This window comes from Elephantulus edwardii, unplaced genomic scaffold, assembly GCF_000299155.1.
Source record: "Elephantulus edwardii isolate Elephantulus edwardi_28Jun2011 unplaced genomic scaffold, EleEdw1.0 scaffold00116, whole genome shotgun sequence".
NCBI classification, from domain to species: domain Eukaryota; kingdom Metazoa; phylum Chordata; class Mammalia; order Macroscelidea; family Macroscelididae; genus Elephantulus; species Elephantulus edwardii.
In genome coordinates this window covers 1024699-1045240 of record NW_006399866.1, presented here as the reverse complement: position 1 = coordinate 1045240, position 20542 = coordinate 1024699, and the positions used below count along the sequence as shown (strand labels likewise).

Below are 20542 nucleotides of genomic sequence, written 5' to 3'. Positions count from 1 at the left end.
AGGCAAAGATGATGAAAGTTTGTCTTACATACTTTTAGCATGTTGTTAGGAAGTGTTATTGCTTGGAAGAAGACATCATACTTGGAAAGGTGGAGAATCAGCAAAGGAGAGGACCCTTAACAAGATAGATTGACACAGTGACCACAGCAATGGGCTCAAGTATTGTCAGAGATGATGACGACGACATAGGATAAGACAGGGTTCATCTATTCATAGGGTCACTGTGAGTTGTATTCAACATGATGCAAATAACAATGACAACTAATATAGGAGGGAGCTCTAGTGACTTGTCTGTTGTTTCGTTACTTAGATGCCATAAGTCAAATATGACTCACAGCGACCCTATACAACAGATCTGAACCCTGTCCTATCCTGTGTCGACCTCTTCATCTCTGACACACTTGAGCCCTTTGCACTGTGTCAATCCATCTCATCGAGGATCTTCTCTTTTGTGTTACTGTTGTGTAACATCGAGTCAGAACTGACCCATAGCTGACCTTCAGGATTGCAGCACAGCTTCTTACCACTAGGCCACCAGAGCTCCTCTCTCTTTCAGTAAGGAATTGCACTGCCAACCCAGAGGTACACAGTTCAAATCTACCAGCTGCTCCACAGGAGAAAGATGTGTATTATCCTTCCATGTGATTTACTGCCTCTGAAAGCCCACTAGCAGATCCGCTATTAGATGGTTCTGACTCCAAGATATTCAGCACTCCTAGTATAGAAAGTCCCTGTGTGGTGGGAATGGTTAAGACCTTAACTATTAATTGAAAGGTTTGGATTTCAAACTTCCTTGAAGACATCTTGGAAGACAGGGCTGGCAATCTCCCTCCAATAGTAACCCAGTTCTGAACACTCAGTGGAGCCGTTGCACTCATCCAGGCAGTCGTCATGAGTCAGAACCATCCGGGTGGCAACTGACAATCACTAGTATTGTCTGAGAGGGACCATTTCATTGACATCTTACCATCATTGTCCTCAGAATGTTTCTGCCAATTTGAAAGAATTTGCATTCTTGTGATTACTAGTAAAGTTAACATGCCATCCTATTTAATCGTCATTTTCCTTTTCAGTGAGTTACTTGGTTCATTTTTTTTGTTCTTCCTTACTAGTGAATGGATTTGTCTTGTTGATATGTAGAGAGTTCTTTTGGGTTAAGACTCCTTTACCTCAAGGTTGTACTTCATGTAATGACAGCAGGAACTCTTGACTAGTTTGCCCTGAATTGACTTGCTTCCCCTCAGCACCCTGCACGTCCTTCATAGAACACAAACTCCCTGGAGCCTCGTGGAATTGGGCAAGCTGCTCTGCCTCGCTAACCTGTCTGCAGGCTACTCCTGCTGGCTGAACAGCACTTATACAAAAAGCCACTTGCAGTTGTTTACAAACCTCTTTATTTCAGACTTCTAGTTGGTTAGTTACTTAAAAATCAATGAAATACAAGTGTGAAAATAGTTGGTTTTTTTAAATGAAGATAAATGCTTTAGAAAAGACAGTTTTTAAAAAGATTGTTGCTGAATTAGACATGCATGAAAACATGAAACCCCATTGCCACTTAGCTCATTCCATTTCATAGTGACCCTATAGCGCAAAGTTGAACAGCCCCCAAAAGTCCTATGGACTCCAACAGAACAAACATTATGTCTTGGAGAAAGTGCATTCAGGGTCCTCTGGAGGCATAGATGGCGAAACTTCATCTCGCGTACTTTGGACAGTTTGTTAGAAGGGCTGGCTAGTCCTTGGAAAGGGACATCATACTTGGGAAGGTGGGTCAACAAAAGAGAGAAAAACCTTTAAGAGATGAATTGACACAAATGGCAACAGTGGGCCTAAGTGTGTGAGAGAGGATGAAAACAGCACAGTATGATAGGATATGGTTCAGATCTATTGTTCATAGGGTCACCATGAGTCGTACTCGACTTGATGGCACTTAACAGCACTGTTTATTGCCGCAAGATCAGCACATCTTTCTCCTGTCGAGTCCCTGGTGGGTTTTGAACTCTCAAGCTTTTGGTTAACAACTGAGCACGTGGCCATTGTGCCATCACAGCTCCAACATGAGTTTGATAACTGAATGATTGGAAAGGATTACAAAAATCTGAAAAGTTTCTGCACTGAAGTTGTGTAACAGACGATGCTGACTTTTCTCTCCACTCGAAGGAAATTGAAGTTGTAAATGTAATTATGCAAAATAGATAAGACCTACAGAAAACATGGGCATTGCGCTCTGATTGCGCACTCGGTAAAATAGTTGAGCATACTTTCAAGTGTAGAGGGTGTCATATATCCTGATTGCTTTAACCAGATAGGGGTTTGTTTTGTTTTTAGTTACCTGATCATTTCCTGATTGCAGTTGTACCAGACATATTTTTATAATGTACTTTTTTTTGGTGTGTACCGTCAAATCGGATCTGACTGGTACAGGAGGAGATTGCCCTTCCTTCTCCAGCAAAGCATCTGGTGGATTCAAACCATGTGCCTCTGGAATTGCAGTGCAGCTTCTTGCCACTAGGCCACCAGAGCTTCCTTATAATTTCTTTTTTACTGTACATTGTAAATATTCACATAATAAGACCTAAATATGTCATTACGTGGTTTTTCCCATGTTTTAGGAAATGATCATGTTTCAAGACCTATTTCCTTGAAATTTGTTTGCCTCATGATTCATTAAGGTGAAATTACCAAAATAATGACATATTTTGGGATTTACTCTTAGAACACATTCTGTAAAGGTTTATTCAGTTAGTAGCACAAAAGCTAGAATTCCCACCCACTGCCATCAATTCTGTTCCCTATCATAGTGACCACGGTCAACACTCTTGGCACCAGTAGCCAGGAAATAAAAAAATGTATTGTGATGGGAAAGTCTGCGGTTAGGGACCTCTCTAAAGTACTCAAGAGCAATGGTGTCTCTCTGGAGACTAAGGTGCGCCTGATACAGGCCATGGTTTTTGCAATCACTTGTTATGCGTCAGAGAGTTGGACAATGACTAGGGAGGATAGAAGGAGAATTGATGCCTTTGAGCTGTGGTGCTGGAGAAGAGTATTGGATGTACCATGGACTGCCAAGAAAACAAACAGATTCATCCTAGAGAGGGTTAAACCAGGCTGCTCCTTGGAGGCAAGGATTCTGAGGCTTCGTCTGACATACTTTGGACATGTTGTAAGTAGAGACAGGTCTTTAGAGAGGGACATCATTCTGGGTAGAGTGGAGGGACAGCGCAGGAGGGGAAGACCCTCTATGAGGTGGATTGATTCAGTGACTGGGGTAATTGGGATGGGTGTGTCAGAGGCAATGAGATTGGCACAGGATAGAGCAGGGTTTAGGGCTGTTGTACACAGGGTCGCTATGAGTCGCAAACGACTCGACGGCACATAACAACAACATCATAATGACCCTGGAGGGAAGAGTGGAACTGCCCCAAAGGGCTTCCAAGGCCCTAAATCATTACAGAAGCAAACTACCTCACCTTTTCCCTGCAGAGTGACTGGTAGTTCGAACTAACAACCTCTGGTTAGCAGCCAAATTTCTTAACCACAATGCCACCAGGGCTATCGTAGAAAAGGCCTCTGTTATCTATATTCTGTTGGTTTATTCTAAATAAAACTAAAACCCCTACCATACTCCATTCCAACTCATAGCAGCTCTCCCTGGTGTTCCTGCGGCTGTAAGAATTTATAGGAAGAAACTATCTTATGGGGAATGCCTGCTGGATTTATAACTGTGAAGTTTTCCGTTAGCCACCAGGGCTCCTTGTTTCAAACAAATGGAACAACTCATTGCTGTCAAGTCAGAACTATTGATCCCATAGCAGGTTTTCAGAGGCTCTGAATTGTGCAGGCAAGGGATTGCCTTTCTTTCACAAAGCAGCTGATAGATTCGAACTGCGAACCTTCCAGTTGGCAGCACAACTTCTACTGTTGGGCCACCAGAACTGCCTTATTCCAAATAAGTCTTGGAAATAAGGTCCAATTCTAAAAATTCTCCAGTCATATTTCTGAAAATTTGACCTAGTCTTTTCACACACCACCAGTGTTTTTATGAGGCTATTGTAGAATCTCTAGTATTGGAGATATTACCCAAGGAAAGATGTCTGAAGGTCCTCTAAATCTACAGAGAGAGAAAAAAGGAAAATGTTAAGTTTGTTTTTATATTATTTGTGTTTGTCTGAAGCATATGGTAGATCCTTTGTGTTTTTAAGTAAGGACTGGCCCCTCCACACACAGGTACATACCTACTCCCATTCACTCCCACGTAACAACCTGCTTTTAAGTTATAGTATTTATGGCAGTTTTCTTCTCTTTTTGGAATATAACATTTATTAAGACTAATGTAATTAATTTACTATCATGTTTAATTGGCCTCTTCTTAGCTTTTGCCTTTCCCCTCATGTAGTTTCTCCATTAATTTTTACTCTCCTCTCCTTCCCTCGTCATTCCTGTTAACTGGTGGTTTTCAGATTTTTGCAATGTCCTTCATCTGTAAGGTCTACTTAGAATAGACTTCCTCGTTTGGAAGAACTCTTTTGTGTATTGCCATTATCACAAATAAATTCTAGAAAGTTTAAACATAATTCCAGAGAAAAAGAGAATTTAAGAAAAACATAATGAACTATTAGATTGTGTAGTAAGCAGTAGTCCTAACATTCATAATGTTGTTGTTGTTGTTATGTGCCATCGAGTCACTTGCAACTCATAGCGACCCTATGTACAACAGCCCTAAACTCTGTCCTGTGCCAATCGCACTGTCTCTGACACTCCCATCCTGATTATCTCAGTCACTGAATCAGTCCACCTCATAGAGGGCCTTCCCCTCCTGCGCTGTCCCTCCACCCTCCCAAGCATGATGTCCTTCTCCAAGGACTGGTCTCTCCTCACAACATGTCCACAGTATGTTAGACGGAGCCTCAGAATCCTTGCTTCCAAGGAGCCACCCGGTTTAACCCTTTCCAGGACAAATCTGTTTGTTTTCCTAGCAGTCCATGGTATTCTCAATACTCTTCTCCAGCACCACAGCTCAAAGGCATCAATTCTCCTTCTATCCTTCTTGGTCATTGTCCAACTCTCTGATGCATAACAGGTGATTGCAAAGACCATGGCCTGTATCAGACGCACCTTAGTCTCCAGAGAGACACCATTGCTCTTCAGTGCTTTCGAGAGGTCCCTAACAGCAGACTTTCCCATGGCAATGTGCCTTTTAATTTCCTGGTTGCTGGTGCCAAGACTGTTGACTATGGAGCCAAGCAAACTAAAGCTGTGTACAATCTCAATCTCTTCACCATCCATCCTGATGCTGCCAATTGGTCCAGTGGTGAGAATCTTTGTCTTCTTGACATTGAGCCTCAATGCATATTGTAGGCTGCAGAACACAGAAGAATTTCATGAAACAACTTATGTGCAAGAGCCTATGGTGATGAAAGAAGTTCAGGCTGCTTTGAAGGAAATGGCAAAAAATATGGCTCCAGGAATAGATGGTATACCAATTGACATATTTCAGCTAACAGATGCTGCCCTGGATGTGCTCACCAAGTTGTGCCAAGAAATCTGGAGAACAACCACTTGGCCAACTGACTGGAAGAGATCTATATTTGTTCCTATCCCAAAGAAAGGTGACCCAACAGAATATGGAAACTACAGAACAATCTCACTGATTTCACATGCAAGCAAGATTTTACTGAAGATTATCCAAAAACGACTGGAACAGCACATCAACAGAGAACTACCAGAAGTCCAGGGTGGGTTTAGAAGGGGTTGTGGTACTAGGGATATTGTAGCTGATGTTAGATGGATCTTAGCTGAAAGCAGGAAATACCAGAGGAATGTCTATCTGTGTTTCATTGACTATGCAAAGGCATTTGAGTGTGGATCATAACAAACTATGGCTGACTCTGAGAAGAATGGGAATCCCAGAACACTTGATCTTTCTAATGTGAAACCTATACTTGGACCAGGAGGCAGTCATCAGAACAGAGCAAGGGAACACTGCATGGTTCAAAATTAGGAAGGGCGTACGCCAGGGATGCCTCCTATCTCCATACCTTTTCAACCTATATGCAGAACACATTATCCGGGAGGCTGGGCTCTGTGAGGAGAAATGTGGGGTCAAGATTGGTGGATGATTTATCAACAGTCTGCGTTAAGGAGATGACACAACCTATTCATAATATAAGAACTGGATTTTCGGCTTCTAGAATTTACCAATGTACAAAACATGAAAAGCTTTTATTATTACTATGATTATGGAAGTTCCTATTAATAATTTTCACCTAAGAAAATGTCCAACTCGCCACTGTCACATTGGTTCTGACTCCTACCTGTCAGAAGCCATAAATCCTAACAGGAGGAGACAGCCTGTCTTCCCTCAGGAATGGCTGGGGAGTTCCCACAGGGGACTTGCTCAGCCTGTGAGTTTACTGTGACCCTTCTTACAGACCACACCAGTAGAGCTCCCTGGGTAAAAGAAAATAGAGTTCTCTTTCCTCCATAGAGTCACTGGTGGATTTAAACAACCAGAGAGGTCTAGTCTCTGAGACAGTAGCACAGGTCTCTACATACTGACCAGAGCTTCCTGAAGGTTGAAGAGTTCAAAAATGGAAATGATTGCTAGTATCTTTTTTAGTGTTGCTAGAAGAGAGATTCTGACTGCACAGTGGGAGAACGATGAGCAGTTTCCCCCTGTACTATTTACTGCCTCTGAAAACCCACTCAAGTCTTCTTTGTCTTACACCTTTGAGTGTTATACTATTATCTATATTTCATTTTCTTTTGAAAATATTACCGCACTGTGGCTCCCAAATCTAGCAGCAGATTTGGTGCTAGTGGTAGCAGCAAGAGGCAAAGTGGTGTGGATTCAGAAGACAGAGGTTATTAAACAGTATGAATGTAAAGTGGGAAAAATAAAGGGAGAAAATCACTGAATACTGTGGCTGCCAATTTAGATATGTTACATTCAACAGTCATGACGGTCTTCACAAAGAAAGAAAAAACTTTCCAAGCTGATAATTTGCTCCACTGAAAATAAGTCTTAACACAAATGCACAGATAAATCTGTATCAAAAATAGAGATGTTTCTAAGATGTGGGTTGAGGATCCTACACAAAAGGAAATTTCTCTAAGCACATTGATCACAGGCTTATTTGAAATGCTTTTGTGTGTGTGTGTGTGCGTGCGCGCGTGTGTGTGTGTTAAACAACATGCCTCCAGAAACACTCTGAACTTTGATAAATGTTGATAGCTGTAGAGGGGCTTCAGGCCTTTTGTTCATAGGGTAGCTAGCTATGAGTCATGCTCAACCCGAAGGCAAATAACAACCATATGTGTGTGTGTGTGTGTGTGTATAATGTGTACTGTTGATGTTATAAAATTAGAAATAAAGAATGTAATGATTTTGAAAACATAGATTCCTTTGCTCTTGAGAATGACAATTTTAAAATTGTTTTCCAATTCTTATCTCTGTCTTCCAGAAGCCCTTCAGAGGCCAGTAGCATCTGACTTTGAGCCCCAAGGTCTGAGCGAAGCGGCTCGCTGGAACTCCAAGGAAAACCTTCTTGCTGGTCCCAGTGAAAATGATCCCAACCTTTTTGTTGCACTGTATGATTTTGTGGCCAGTGGGGACAACACCCTCAGCATAACTAAAGGTAAAGATTCTGTTGGCTGCTAGGAGTGGTGCAGAAGACAGAAGTCAGGGTGGATTGTGGTCTGCCAGGCCACTCCTTTGCTAATTAAAAAAGTTGGTTTGAAGTTTGGAATGAGAGAAATATCTAAAAAAATTAAAGAATCTTTATAAAAGAATCGTACTTATTCTTTAGGAGAAGGGTTTGTGAATGGTAGCTTTTAGCAAAATCTAAAAAGTAAGAAAATACAATGGAGTAAATACTAACAAAAGAAATTTCTAGAAAAGGCAGGGTTTTTTTGAAAAGGCTTTCTTACATTAGGAGTAGAATATTTTGAGTAAGCGTAATAGATTTGTAATAGCAGAAATAATATATTTGTGTATTCGGTACCCATAGGAATACTTATAAGCAGACTTTTAAAGATTTATTTTTATTTTATTATTTTTTGTATGTGTGTACCATCAAATTGGATCTGACTGGTACAGGAGGAGATTGCCCCTCCTTCTCCAGCATAGCATCTGGTGGATTTGAACTGTGTATCTCTGAGATTGCAGTACAGCTTCTTGCCACTAGGCCACCAGAGCTCCCTAAGCAGATACTTATATACACTTATAAATGCAGATATGTATATGGGTTTGCTCAAATGATGGCAGTGTCTTGACATTTAGAGATTTTTTAGTAATCACACAAGCATAAATGAGAATGCACTCAGCCTTTAAAAAGTCAATGTATCTTGCTTTGGTTCTTTTCTCTAAGGTGAAAAGCTCCGGGTCTTGGGCTACAATCACAATGGTGAATGGTGTGAAGCTCAAACCAAAAATGGCCAAGGGTGGGTCCCAAGCAATTATATCACACCAGTCAACAGTCTGGAGAAACATTCCTGGTACCATGGGCCTGTGTCACGCAATGCCGCTGAATACCTGCTAAGCAGTGGAATTAACGGCAGCTTCCTGGTGCGGGAGAGTGAGAGCAGTCCTGGCCAGAGGTCCATCTCCCTGCGGTATGAGGGGAGGGTGTACCACTACAGGATCAACACTGCATCTGATGGCAAGGTAGGTCACTCCAGACAGAAAGACTATGGGGCAATTGCTGGGGGGAGGTTAGTTTTGACCAGGAAAACTTGCCAAGTTGATAAATTGTTGCAAAAAAACAGCCAAGATGTTGCTGAATCTTTGAAGAGCAAAACTTGTTGTATTGACTGATGGAACAGTTAGGAAAGATGACCATTGCCAAGTCCACAGATCTCGTATGACACATTAAGAACCCTTCTTTTTTTTTATTTATTTTTTTTTAGTCTCTTATTAGGACAGAAGTTATTGTTGTTGTTGTTATGTGCCATCGAGTCACTTGCAACTCATAGCGACCCTATGTACAACATCCCTGAACTCTGCTCTGTCCTGTGCCAGTCGCACCATCTCTGACACACCCATCCCGATTACGCCAGTCACTGAATCAATCCACCTCATAGGGGGCCTTCCCCTTCTCACTGTCCCTCCACCCTACCAAGCGTGATGTCCCTCTCCAAGGACCTGTCCCTTCTTGCAATATGTCCAACTGTCCCTTCTTGCAATATGTCCAAAGTATGTTAGACGGAGCCTTAGAATCCTTGCCTCCAAGGAGCAGCCCGGTTTAACCCTTTCCAGAATGAATCTGTTTGTTTTCCTAGCAGTCCATGGTACCCTCAACACTCTTCTCCAGCACCACAGCTCAAAGGCATCAATTCTCCTTCTATCCTCCTTGGTCATTGTCCAACTCTCTGATGCATAACAAGTGATAGCAAAGACCATGGCCTGTATCAGACGCACCTTAGTCTCCAAAGAGATACCATTGCTCTTCAGTACTTTGGAGAGGTCCCTAACAGCAAACTTTCCCATGTCAATACATCTTCTAATTTCCTGGCTGCTGGTGCCGAGAGTGTTGACTGTGGAGCCAAGCAAACTGAAACTGTGAACAATCTCAATCTCTTCACCATCCATCCAGATGCTGCCAATTGGTCCAGTGGTGAGAATCTTTGTCTTCTTGACATTGAGCCTCAGGTCATATTGGAGGCTGCAGTCCTTGACCCTCTGCAGCAAGCGCTTCAGGTCCTCCTCAGTTTCAGCAAGCAGGGTTGTGTCATCTGCATATCGCAGATTGTTGATAGATCTTCCACCAATCTTGACCCCACATTTCTCCTCATAGAGCCCAGCCTCCCATACAATCTGTTCTGCATACAGGTTGAAAAGGTATGGAGACAGTACACATCCCTGGCGTACTCCCTTCCCAATTTTGAACCATGCAGTGTTTCCTTGCTCTGTTCTGATGACTGCCTCTTGGTCCAGTAGCTATTTTTAAAGGGCCTCCCTTTAGTAAGTCTGGTTTATGATCATCTGTGGCTAAAATTACATTTATGTATGTTTATGTGTTTACATTCCTATAGAAATACAATTTAAAATTAAAAGTTAGATCACATTATACCTACAGATACCCAAATCAAACTTGTTTTTAAAAGAGTTGACATTTATTTCTTTGTGTTTTTGTCTTCCTCTTCTAACCAATTTCTAAGCTTCCAGGAGAAAAAGGGATGAATTCAGTGAGTTCTTATTGCAGTCTGAGACGTTTTACAGTCTTTAGAATGGATATTGCTGTAATTTGCATGTTTGCCATTGAGGAATCAGAAGCTTAGAGAGGTAGAATTTCTTGCCCATTGGTCACTTAGAATAACTGATGGTCCTAAGTCTGGCTGTCACCAGTCTGCTGTAGCACTGTGCTGGAGTGAGGTATTAGATGTGGGTCGTTGTAGACCAGATTGTACATGTGTTTCTTTTTTTAATATGATATATAATACATGCACCCAGATAAAGAAAAATCTGTAGACTAAAATGAATTAGAGTGAAAAATAGTTCCATCTCTTAATTCACTTCCCCTGCCCAGAGGCAGCTACTGTTAACGATTTCTTTCAGAGTTGCTCTATATTTATACATGTATATATTTGTTTATAGTTTTAAAAATCACAAATGATACATGCTCCATATACATTGTTCTGCTTCTTGACTTTTTCCATCTAATAATGTATTTTGGAGGGTGTTACATGGTAGTGCATTTAGAGCTGCCACACTCTTATTAATGACTGCATAGAGTGACTGGACTGTCATTTATTTAACTAATCCCTACTGGGTGACTTTTAGGCTGATTTCCAATCTTTCACTGTTATAAATCATGAAGTTTGAAAGCTCTTTTGAAAATCTCAAACTACTGTAAGAAAAACTTTTTATATCACCATCCAGTCCTCACACTGTGTGCCATGCACTCTGATCATTTCTGTTCTATTCTGCGCAGATTACGCTGTGTGGTTTTGGTTTTGTTTATCTTAAAAAATCCTGGATATAACCCGCAAAATTAATTTCATAGACCTAGTCAGTCATAACCTGCAGTTTGAAAACTGGCTTCACATTTGTCTTTGTGTGCAGTTTTAAGTCTAACCTTGAATTACTGGATTGCAGGTTTATATACATTTAAAATCTTACAGATACTGCCAGATTATTCTCTAAAAATTACACAGTTTTATATTCTCGCTAGCAGCATGTGAAGACTACCTTTTTGCCCTCCCCTCATCAATAGTAAACAGACCTTTAAAAAACGTCCTTATCAATCTAATTAGTAAAGAACAGAATAACTGTATTTGATTATTCCTTTGCTATTTAGTAAATTCATCTTTCCTGCATGTTGGAAATATACTAATTCTTGCATGTATATTGGTCTGTTGATTTACTCACTGGTCTGTTTCATTGAACTAATTATTCATAGGCTAATACCAAATTATTTTAATTACCATATTGTTGTTGTTATGTGCTGTCGAGTTGCTTGTGACTCATGGCGACCCTATTAATTGCTATAGTTTTATGTTTTAATATCTGGTAGGGCTAGGCCTTAAGCATTTCACATTCTCCTGGCTACTCTAACATTTGTTTTTACCATGTGAAAATATATATAGTTCCTTTTAAAATGTTCTTGTCTGGTATTTTTTTTCACTTGTCTCAAAGTTTTCTGGCTAAAATTTTTACCAATACCTAGTACTCATCATTGCACGTGTTTATCGTACCAGCTCTGGAGTTTGTACAGAAGAGAACACATTGTGGTGTTAATACATAATGAGACATCATCCTTGCAGTTGGCTTCCTTTGGTGGTAGTTATCCTAAATGTTGGGCCACGTTGTTCCATTTTATAGGTTGTGCTTGAGAGTGATGCAACCTTTTGAAAAAGCCTTCAAGTTACAACAGTGCTTTTTTAAAAAAAAAGTCTATTTTATTTCATTATTTTTATGTGTACCGTCAAATCAGATCTGACTGGTACAGGAGGAGATTGTTCCTCCTTCTCCAGCAGAGCATCTGGTGGATTTGAACCGTGCACCTCTGAGACTGTAGTTGCAGCTTCTTGCCACTAGGCCACCAGAGCTCGACACAACAGGGTCTCTTAAGTGCATCAACTCCAAGGTGTATTTCTCATGTTCTTGTTATGTGTCATCGAGTCCCCTGTGACTCATACTCATAACATATTGTGTATGTTAGCTTTGAACTTTGCCCTATCTTGAGTCAATCCATCTCATCCTGGATCTTCCTCTCCTGGGCTGTCCCTCCACTCTTCCAAGTATGATGTCACTCTCTAAGGACTGGTCCTTGCTGGCGACATGCTCAATGTATGTGAGACAGATCCTCAAAATCCTGACCTACGTGAAGCAACCTGGTTTCGTTCACCACAACTCAGAGGCATTGATCCTTCTTCTGTCATCCCTAGCTATTGTCTGCCTCTCAGATGTATAGCAAGTAATTGTGAAAACCATGGCCTGCACCTTAGTCTCTAGACTTACATTGTTGTTCTTAGTACTCTAGAGATATCCCTGACAAACAGACTTTACCAATGCAATTGTCTTTTTATTTCCTGACTGCTGGTGCCAAGAGTGTTGATTGTGGAACCAATCAAACTGAATCTCAATCCCTTCTCTATTCCATTATGAAGCTGCTGATTGACCCAGTGGTGAGAATCTTTGTCTTCTTGATGTTGAACTCCCGTCCATATTGAAGACGGCAGTCCTTGACTGTCTGCAGCAAACACCACGTCTTCTTCAATTTCTACAAGCAAGGTTATGACATCTGCATAACACAGGTTCTTGATGAGTCTTCATCCAATCTTGATGCCTCAGTTCTCTTCCTAAAGCCCAGCCTCCCAAATGATCTGTTTTGCATATAGAATGAAAAGATACGGAGATAGGATGCATCCCTGATGCACACTTTTCCTCATCCTGAATCCATGCAGTGTTTCCTTGTTCTGTTCTGACTGGTCCAAGTATAACTTTTGCATGAGCACAGTTAAGTATTCTAGGATCTCCATTCTTCACAAGGTTAGCCACAATTTGTTGATCTGCACAGTCAAATGCCTTTGCATAGTCAATGAAACACATACAGACATTACTCTGGAACTTTCTGCTTTCAGCCAAGATCCATCTAACGTTGACTGTGATGTCCCTAGTGCCACCGCCTCTTCTAAACCGAGCCTGCACACCTGGTAGTTGTCTGCTGGTGTACCATTCAGTCATTTCTGGATAATCTTCAGTAAGATCTTGCTTACATGTGGTATTAGTGATATTGTTCAATAATATCCACACTCTGGTGGGTCACCTTTTTTTTGGAATGAGAATAAATACAGATCTCTTCCAGTTAGTTGGCCAGGTAATTATCCTCCAGATTTCTTGGCATAACCTGGTGAGCACGTCTAGGGAAACATCTATTGCTAAAATATGTCAGTTGGCATTCCATCAATTGCTAGGGTCTTGTATCCCTCATAGAGGAGGTAGTATTTTGGAACTGACAGCTTGCTTCACATCTGTGTAGTTGATTAAAGGCAAGTTGAGCTACACTTGGGTTACCAGTTGAGGTTTTAACTGAACAGGTTAGTGGTTTCTTTTCACTAGAATTGTTTAATCCGCATTCTTGGAACACTTGCAGTCAGACATGATCTATTTTTGTCAAGTCATTAGCCAAGGATTGGTCTAAAATACTGTTAAGTAATACTGTGGGATTGATGGTTTGTAGAATTTGAGACTGATCCAAAGAGTAAGTCAGACTTTGAAATCCAGAAGGGTTTCAGGTGGGTTCTTTCCAGTCCAGGCAGAGCACTAGGAACATGTTTTATCAACCAGTCTTTACATCAAACAATTTCCCAAGCTTTCTTGGACATCATTCGCTCCTGAGCAAAGTCTCAGTCTTCAGCTATCAAGCCTCTGATTGTTCTGAACCTGTCAGGCTATAAGGAAGTTCCTTTCTCTGAAACTCGAGTTGAGGAGGCTGAGGGAAGCAGCATCACAGCGGGGAGGAAGTATTAATAACCAAGTGTGGGGCAGTGTGGCTCGGCATTTTTTAAAATCTTGCATAGCAGTTTTGATGTAATTTGTTTTGGATTTCTAAGCAGAAAATGTAAGGTTGGTAGGAGGGGCAGCTTGGGTTTGGATAAGTTTAATTCTTATTTTCAAATTATTTAATCTTTTAAAATACACACACAATTGAATTTAGAAGATTCTTCTGTAATTCTCCAAGGGATTTCTCTCTGCCTCCACCATCAGCTTTTGTTTATCATTCTCCTCCTGTTCCCGTCTGGCCAGTCATCCCAGGGTCAGCAGCTTATGGCCCTGTGCAGAGGACTGCGAATTTTGAGCTGGACTTTTGAAAGGGCTGGATTGAGTTGTTGCTGTTTCCTGGGAGGCTTGATAGTCTTAGGAATCTTTAAATATCTTGGAATTTGATTGTAATTCTGTTGCTCTTTCAAAAGTTGTAATCCTCTGGCCACATAGTAGGATGAAAGAGTGGTGTTTGTCCATCAACCCATCTAAATCTTCCTTAGTTGTTCTGGCTGTTTGAGCTCATGACTCATTTACTACTGTGAAATGCCACTGCCAGGTTCCAGGTCATTATAGCCCCTGATAGAGCCTCTTCTTCTTGCAAGAAAGGCACATTTGACATTTTCATGGTCTGCTGAAGTGACAGGTTCAGACTGACAAGAGTAGAATTTTGACTTACACTTTTGGCAGACTTGGCAGCAGGATGGGTCAGTCTCATGAATTTTTAAGATTCACTCACCCTGAAAATAGCCCAGCAAGTACAGGTATGTGGGTGAAAAACCTTCCAAAACAACCAGTCTTCCCTTGTGGAAGAAACTTGAAGCATGATTTAATATTACTGAGCTTTGGTTGGTTTGTGAGAAGCCTTCAAGGGGCCATCACTTCCTTACCAAGTAGCCTGTAATTTGCACAAGGAGGGACTTGGATGTATGTGGAAGCCAAAGGTTGTACAGACCTAAGCTTGATTAAGCCTAGTGGTCTGGCCGTCAGGAGGACAGCCTTTTCTGGTGAGTTTCTCTGACATGTTCTCTTTCAGGCTCCCTCCATGGTGAGGAAGAGACAGTGGCCCTGGCTGAACCCCTAGTGTTGATGTAGCCAAGTGCATAGCATAATGACATGCCGTTCATTAATGCTGATTTCGATTTCTTTGAACATGCCATGAATTCCTGATGAAGATTACCCAGATCATGGGCATAAATGCGGCTCAAAACTAATCAGGAAGAGGCCACCAGCCCTACTGCTAGGAGAGGACTGTGACATGAACATGCATGCAGCTCATTGAAGGGAGAGTTGTTTCAATATTTAATGAGCTTCAGTATGTAAATTTTATGTTGAAAGATGAACTAAGTCACAAGGTCTGTAAATTTAATTATCAAAAAGGATAAAGTATGCCATTCAACGAAACCTCTCATAACTCTGCAATCACTAACAGAGAAACCTCAGAGGGAATCGGATGAGACCAAGAGCAAACTCTGCATAAAACAGGGTTTGAAGGAGCCTTTGTCACATGGTTCTGTTGCAGGGATTTGATCTCCTGGTCGGAAGCCCTCTTCTGAGGCTAGCTCTGCATTTGATGCTCTGAGCCTTGCTCCCGGGAGAACCCGCCCCAGGAGCCCAGAAAGCAAAGTGGGATCAATGTATATATTTTGTCATTGTTTCCTTATGAAAATACTGTTATTCTTTAATATTATAGGCATTCAAAACAAACAGTGGGGCAGACATAACCCATAGCTCAAGGCCTTGGTCCTCCTTTATCACTTCCACTTTGCTGTATGTATGTCAAGCTTTTTCTTCCCTTTTCTGAGTTATACAGCTGAAGGTTAATGCTATTCCTTTGCTTTCCCTCTCACCCAAGGAGTTAGCACTGTAATAAATCCATATTCGTCATTCCATGTCTTTGCAGTTTGGCCAGATCTTCTGAGCACCTAATCATGGTGCTTAGTGTCCTTTCCACCTCCAGGTGCTCTTAGTGAGTCAGTCTTGTGCCTGGAGCCCGATTCTCCAGGGCTTTTAATAGAGAGAAGACAAAGGGGAGCTGTCACTGCCCACAGTGCTGCTCTCTGCTAGCCTGCTCCTTCACTGCCTCGCTGTCTCCATGTGTTCAGACAGGATCCACACGGAGGGCTCTCTACACAGGTCCTCTCTTGCTGCTGAGCTGAAGACTTATCCATGATAGAGAAGGCTTTATAGCCTGCTTGTTGTGGCCTCCCACGTCTCCACTGTGTGAAAGGAGTGATCCCATTCTGTTCCTTGAGAGTGCTTATGGAGGCATTCTGTAGGGACATGCCCAGGATTTGCACGTTTGACCTATGATACTCCTCAGCTCAAAGCAAAGGAGGGATAAAAATGCAAAAGAGATGTTTCATTTATTGATCACGGTTTCATTCTAGATTTATCCACTTATAAAATAGAAATTAAAGATTTTTTCCCGCCAGTTGGCACAGAGTTCTTGGGTTCTATTTTTCATTAATTGACACAGAGATTATAATAATGAACTGCAGCACGGTGGCAGTTGTGGGAATCTTGCAGGATTGAATGGTGTTGAGTCAGTCAGCTTGACAGCATCTAACATTAGCATCCATTCATTAAGGACCCCTGGTGGCTAAATGGTTAACTATTCCACTACTAACTGGAAGGTTGGCAGTTCACACCCATTCAGAGGCTCCAAGGGATAAAGATGTGGTGATCTGCTTCTATAAAGAGAACTCTGAGACAATTTTCCTCTGCAATATGGTCTCCGTGTGAGTGGGAGTCAGCTAGACGGCATCAGTAACAGCTCTCCGTTAATTTAATCAACAGGTGTCTGTTGAGTGCCTGTTACATGCTCACTTTCTGTTCTCAACATTGTGAGGACACAGGATTTTTAAAAGACTATTTAGGTCTGCTATCATAAGCTTACAGTCTAATGAGTAGAGAAATGATCAACTGGTGTTAAATATAATTAATACAAAGAAGCACGATAAATGATGGAATGACTGGCGATGGGTAGCAGCTTTAAGTTGGTGATCAGAGAGTGTTCCTCAGACATTTAAACTGGGCTTAGTGTAGTAAAAGAAAGCTGGGCATGTCAAGATTCGAGGGTAGAGGATTTCCAGCTGGGAGAGCAGCAGGTGGTGCAAAGGCCCTGAGGCATTTTATTGTCTTTTCAGCTTTACCAAAGTAAATTAGGCACACATAGAAGACAACAGTGTAAGTGATTTCCTAAACACTGCTGCACAGAGATCTATGTATTTGGAATTTGCTGTGCATTAATGAAATGAAGCCTCAGCAAAACAGGTTTATTACAGTTGTTTGAATTCACATCTGGTCTGTGGCCTGAAAGCTGTTCTCTCTTTTCCTCAGCTCTATGTCTCCTCGGAGAGCCGCTTCAACACTTTGGCCGAGTTGGTACATCACCATTCAACAGTGGCAGACGGGCTGATTACTACTCTCCATTATCCAGCCCCCAAGCGCAACAAGCCCACTGTTTATGGTGTGTCCCCCAACTATGACAAGTGGGAGATGGAGCGCACAGACATCACCATGAAGCACAAGCTGGGAGGAGGCCAGTACGGGGAGGTATATGAAGGAGTATGGAAGAAGTACAGCCTGACGGTGGCAGTGAAGACCCTGAAGGTAGGCCCAGGGGACACCCATTTAGAACCACTGCTACAGTGGTGGCTCAGATATAGCCTGCTGTCTGCTGGCATTCACTGATGTGTCTTCCAGGGAATTAAACAGAGCCTGGTAAATGCTCTTTCATCAAAAACATTGCTCCATTTCTTTGAACAGATTGAATCAGTCACATAGCTATAGTGTGTTTCCATATGTGTTAAGAGCTGAGAAGTGCTATGATTTTTTGGTGTAAAAGGATTAGTCATTTGGGGAAGATATTTTTCCTTTCTGTAAGAGGATTCTTTTAAAGCTCTGGATTTCCGCTCCATTAGGATTTGACTCTGCAACACAGGATTGCTTCCCATTGAGAATTAAGATAAAAGAAAAAATTTCTTTCTGTGTTTTGAACAAAAATGGAACACATTGAATTTTTCTGTGGAGTTTGTTAAAAGACAAAATGCCTTGGGTGTTTCTAGCAGAGGGACTTCTGGTCGCATAGTTTGTAGAGGGTTGCACTACAAACTCCCAGCTACACCCCCAACCCTGTTCGAATCCACCATTGACTTCCACAGGAGAAAGATGGTCCATCTCTTGTGCAATTCACAACCTCAAAAACCCACAGCAGGGTCAGTTCTGGCTCAGCAACAGTAAGAGAGCAAGCAATCCTAGCAGGTTCCTTTTCTTCATTGAATGCCCAGACATCTAGAAATAGAGATGTAGAAGTTCTCCCATTAAAAATGTTTTCCATGAACTCAGATATCCATTTGTTCTTGTTAGCTGTGATTTCACTGCCTTGTCTAATGAATTGTATTTACGGTTTCCAGTTATATGAGGGGATTTTCACTTGAAATAATTAGGATCGTTTTTCCAAGTGAAGAAAGTTTTCATTTTCATCCCACTGCCTTCCAAAAATGAAGGTTCTCGGTGGTGTAAGGTGGTAAGGTGTTACATGTTGGGCTGCTAACTGAAAAGTTCAAATGCACCAGCTGCTCCAAGAGAGCAAGCTGGGCAGTTTCTTCCTGAAAGATTTATAGCCTTGGAGACCAATGGGAAGCCACTCGAGTTGAAATCCACTTGAAGGCAGTGGGTTTGTTGGTTAGGTTGTTGGATTCCCCCCCACCCCCACCCCTTTACCATGCAGCTTGTGTTTTTGCCTGTGGCAAGAGTGTCCCCTAGTGTTGACCTGCATTATTTTCACTTCTAGATGAAAACTGCATTGACATGTGCATAAAATTGAACAAGGGAGCCCCTTTTGGTAAATACTAGAGGGGGGAAAAATGGAAGCATCACTACTGATAAGAATGGACCCAGCTGTTGTCAAGAGCATAGTTAGAAACAGGCGTAGCCCATGTGCTTACCTTTCTAGAATTTCTATTGCAGCCCTCCTCCTGCATGTTAAAATGAGAAATTATGATTCCTGGCTGATATAAAATTACTTCTTCAGAGATAAAAAAATGAGAGAATCCAAGGTCATCTACTTCTCAAGGGGGAGCATCATCAGCATTAGCTCCACAGCTGACGCCTATTGGTGAAAGTCAGGCACGCCTCTCTAGTTCTCACACTGTGGCGCACACGTCTCTGCTGGGCTCAGAAATTTGTTGCATGGTCACATGGAACTTGCAGACAGTATTCTGTGATTATGGATTTTATTAAGGAAGTAACAGGTTCACCCCCAATCAGCACAGTTTCTTGGCTGCTTTCACTAGGCTGTGCTCAAGCACCGGTTATACTTCCTAGTTCCGTGGGTCAGTGAGCTGCACCACAGCCGTCTGGCATTGGTCTTGTTCCTGCCGTCCTTGCCTGCTGGCATTCTTACACTGTTGTACCACCCCTCACCTCTCTAGCTCTCATCAGTTGTTAACGCCTTTTGCTGTGTGCCTCTCTTTCAAACTTTTTATTAAGTAGACTTTATATAACAAGCTCCTTGTCTATTTCAAGGTGCACCCCCTCACCCAGGCAAGAACATGAACTAACTAGTCCTTTATTAGGATTTCATATATCTTACTTGTGTTAGAGTTCCCTGAAAGGGTTCCATCTGTCTTATTTTCATAGTCCCAGCCAGTCATCTAATGAGAGTTAACAAGAGTGTTGCTAGAAAGATCATATAAAAGCAGTTCATTGCCTTGCAAGACAGACATCACATTTTTTTATAGTCTTAGAAGCCTAATGTGTCTTCTTGGCACTCATGTTGAATGCATCTTCTCCATGGGTCATCACTGACTTGGATCAGGTGGTTTGTTAGGGAATTGTGTGCACTATGATGTGGGGTTGCCTCAAAGGCTCTTGGGTATTTTCCAGGTGGGGCTTTCAAAATTTAGTTTTGTAAACACTTCTGTTTCCCAGACTGTAGACTAAACACTAGAATTATGAAAATGAATTAGCAGTTTATAGTCTGGATGATGGGAAAAGTAGACAGATATATTAATTGCTAGGTGGAATGTGTAGCAGTAGAAACATGTGCTCGGGACTGGGATACTACAAAGGAATAAATGAAGGATTGACTAATGAACTCTGCTTAGCAGGAGTTGACCAGGACACTGGAGGCAGGGGGAAAGAAGCTGGAGTAGCAGAGAGGTCCTGGTAAATTATAGAGGGCATCGACCACCAGCTAACAAGCTGGGATTCTCTCTGGAGGCATTGGAAGCCATTGAAGGTTTGATGCATAGGACGAACAGTGAGATTTGAATATCACAAAGATTATTTTGGAAGAGAATATTCATGGCTAATGTATTATAAATTCAGTAATACTTCACAAATATCAGTTACCTGTGGCTTTGAGGTAGCAAATTTTTTTACTTATATGCCAGATTTTCTAGTAAGTTTCTTTAAGGAAAAAACCAAACTGTTCATTGTTTGGCCATCACACAGATCATGCAGCTACAGGGAGAAGGGCTTCACTCGTGTGCCAGTCTCTTGAGCTGACATGGGCTGAGGACCAGACCCAGAAAAACGTGGCCTTCCCAG

At 41.8% G+C, this 20542-nt stretch overlaps 1 protein-coding gene across 2 annotated transcripts in view; it reads left to right on the top strand.

Annotated features, from left to right (window-relative positions):
- Positions 1-20542, top strand: part of ABL1 (c-abl oncogene 1, non-receptor tyrosine kinase) — a 206677-nt gene that overhangs the window by 158370 nt on the left and 27765 nt on the right. For both annotated transcript variants that reach the window (XM_006892449.1, XM_006892450.1), the window contains exons 2-4: positions 7464-7637; positions 8370-8665; positions 17327-17599. In XM_006892449.1, the coding sequence (XP_006892511.1) occupies positions 7464-7637; positions 8370-8665; positions 17327-17599 (743 nt within the window). The remainder of the gene's footprint in view (positions 1-7463; positions 7638-8369; positions 8666-17326; positions 17600-20542) is intronic.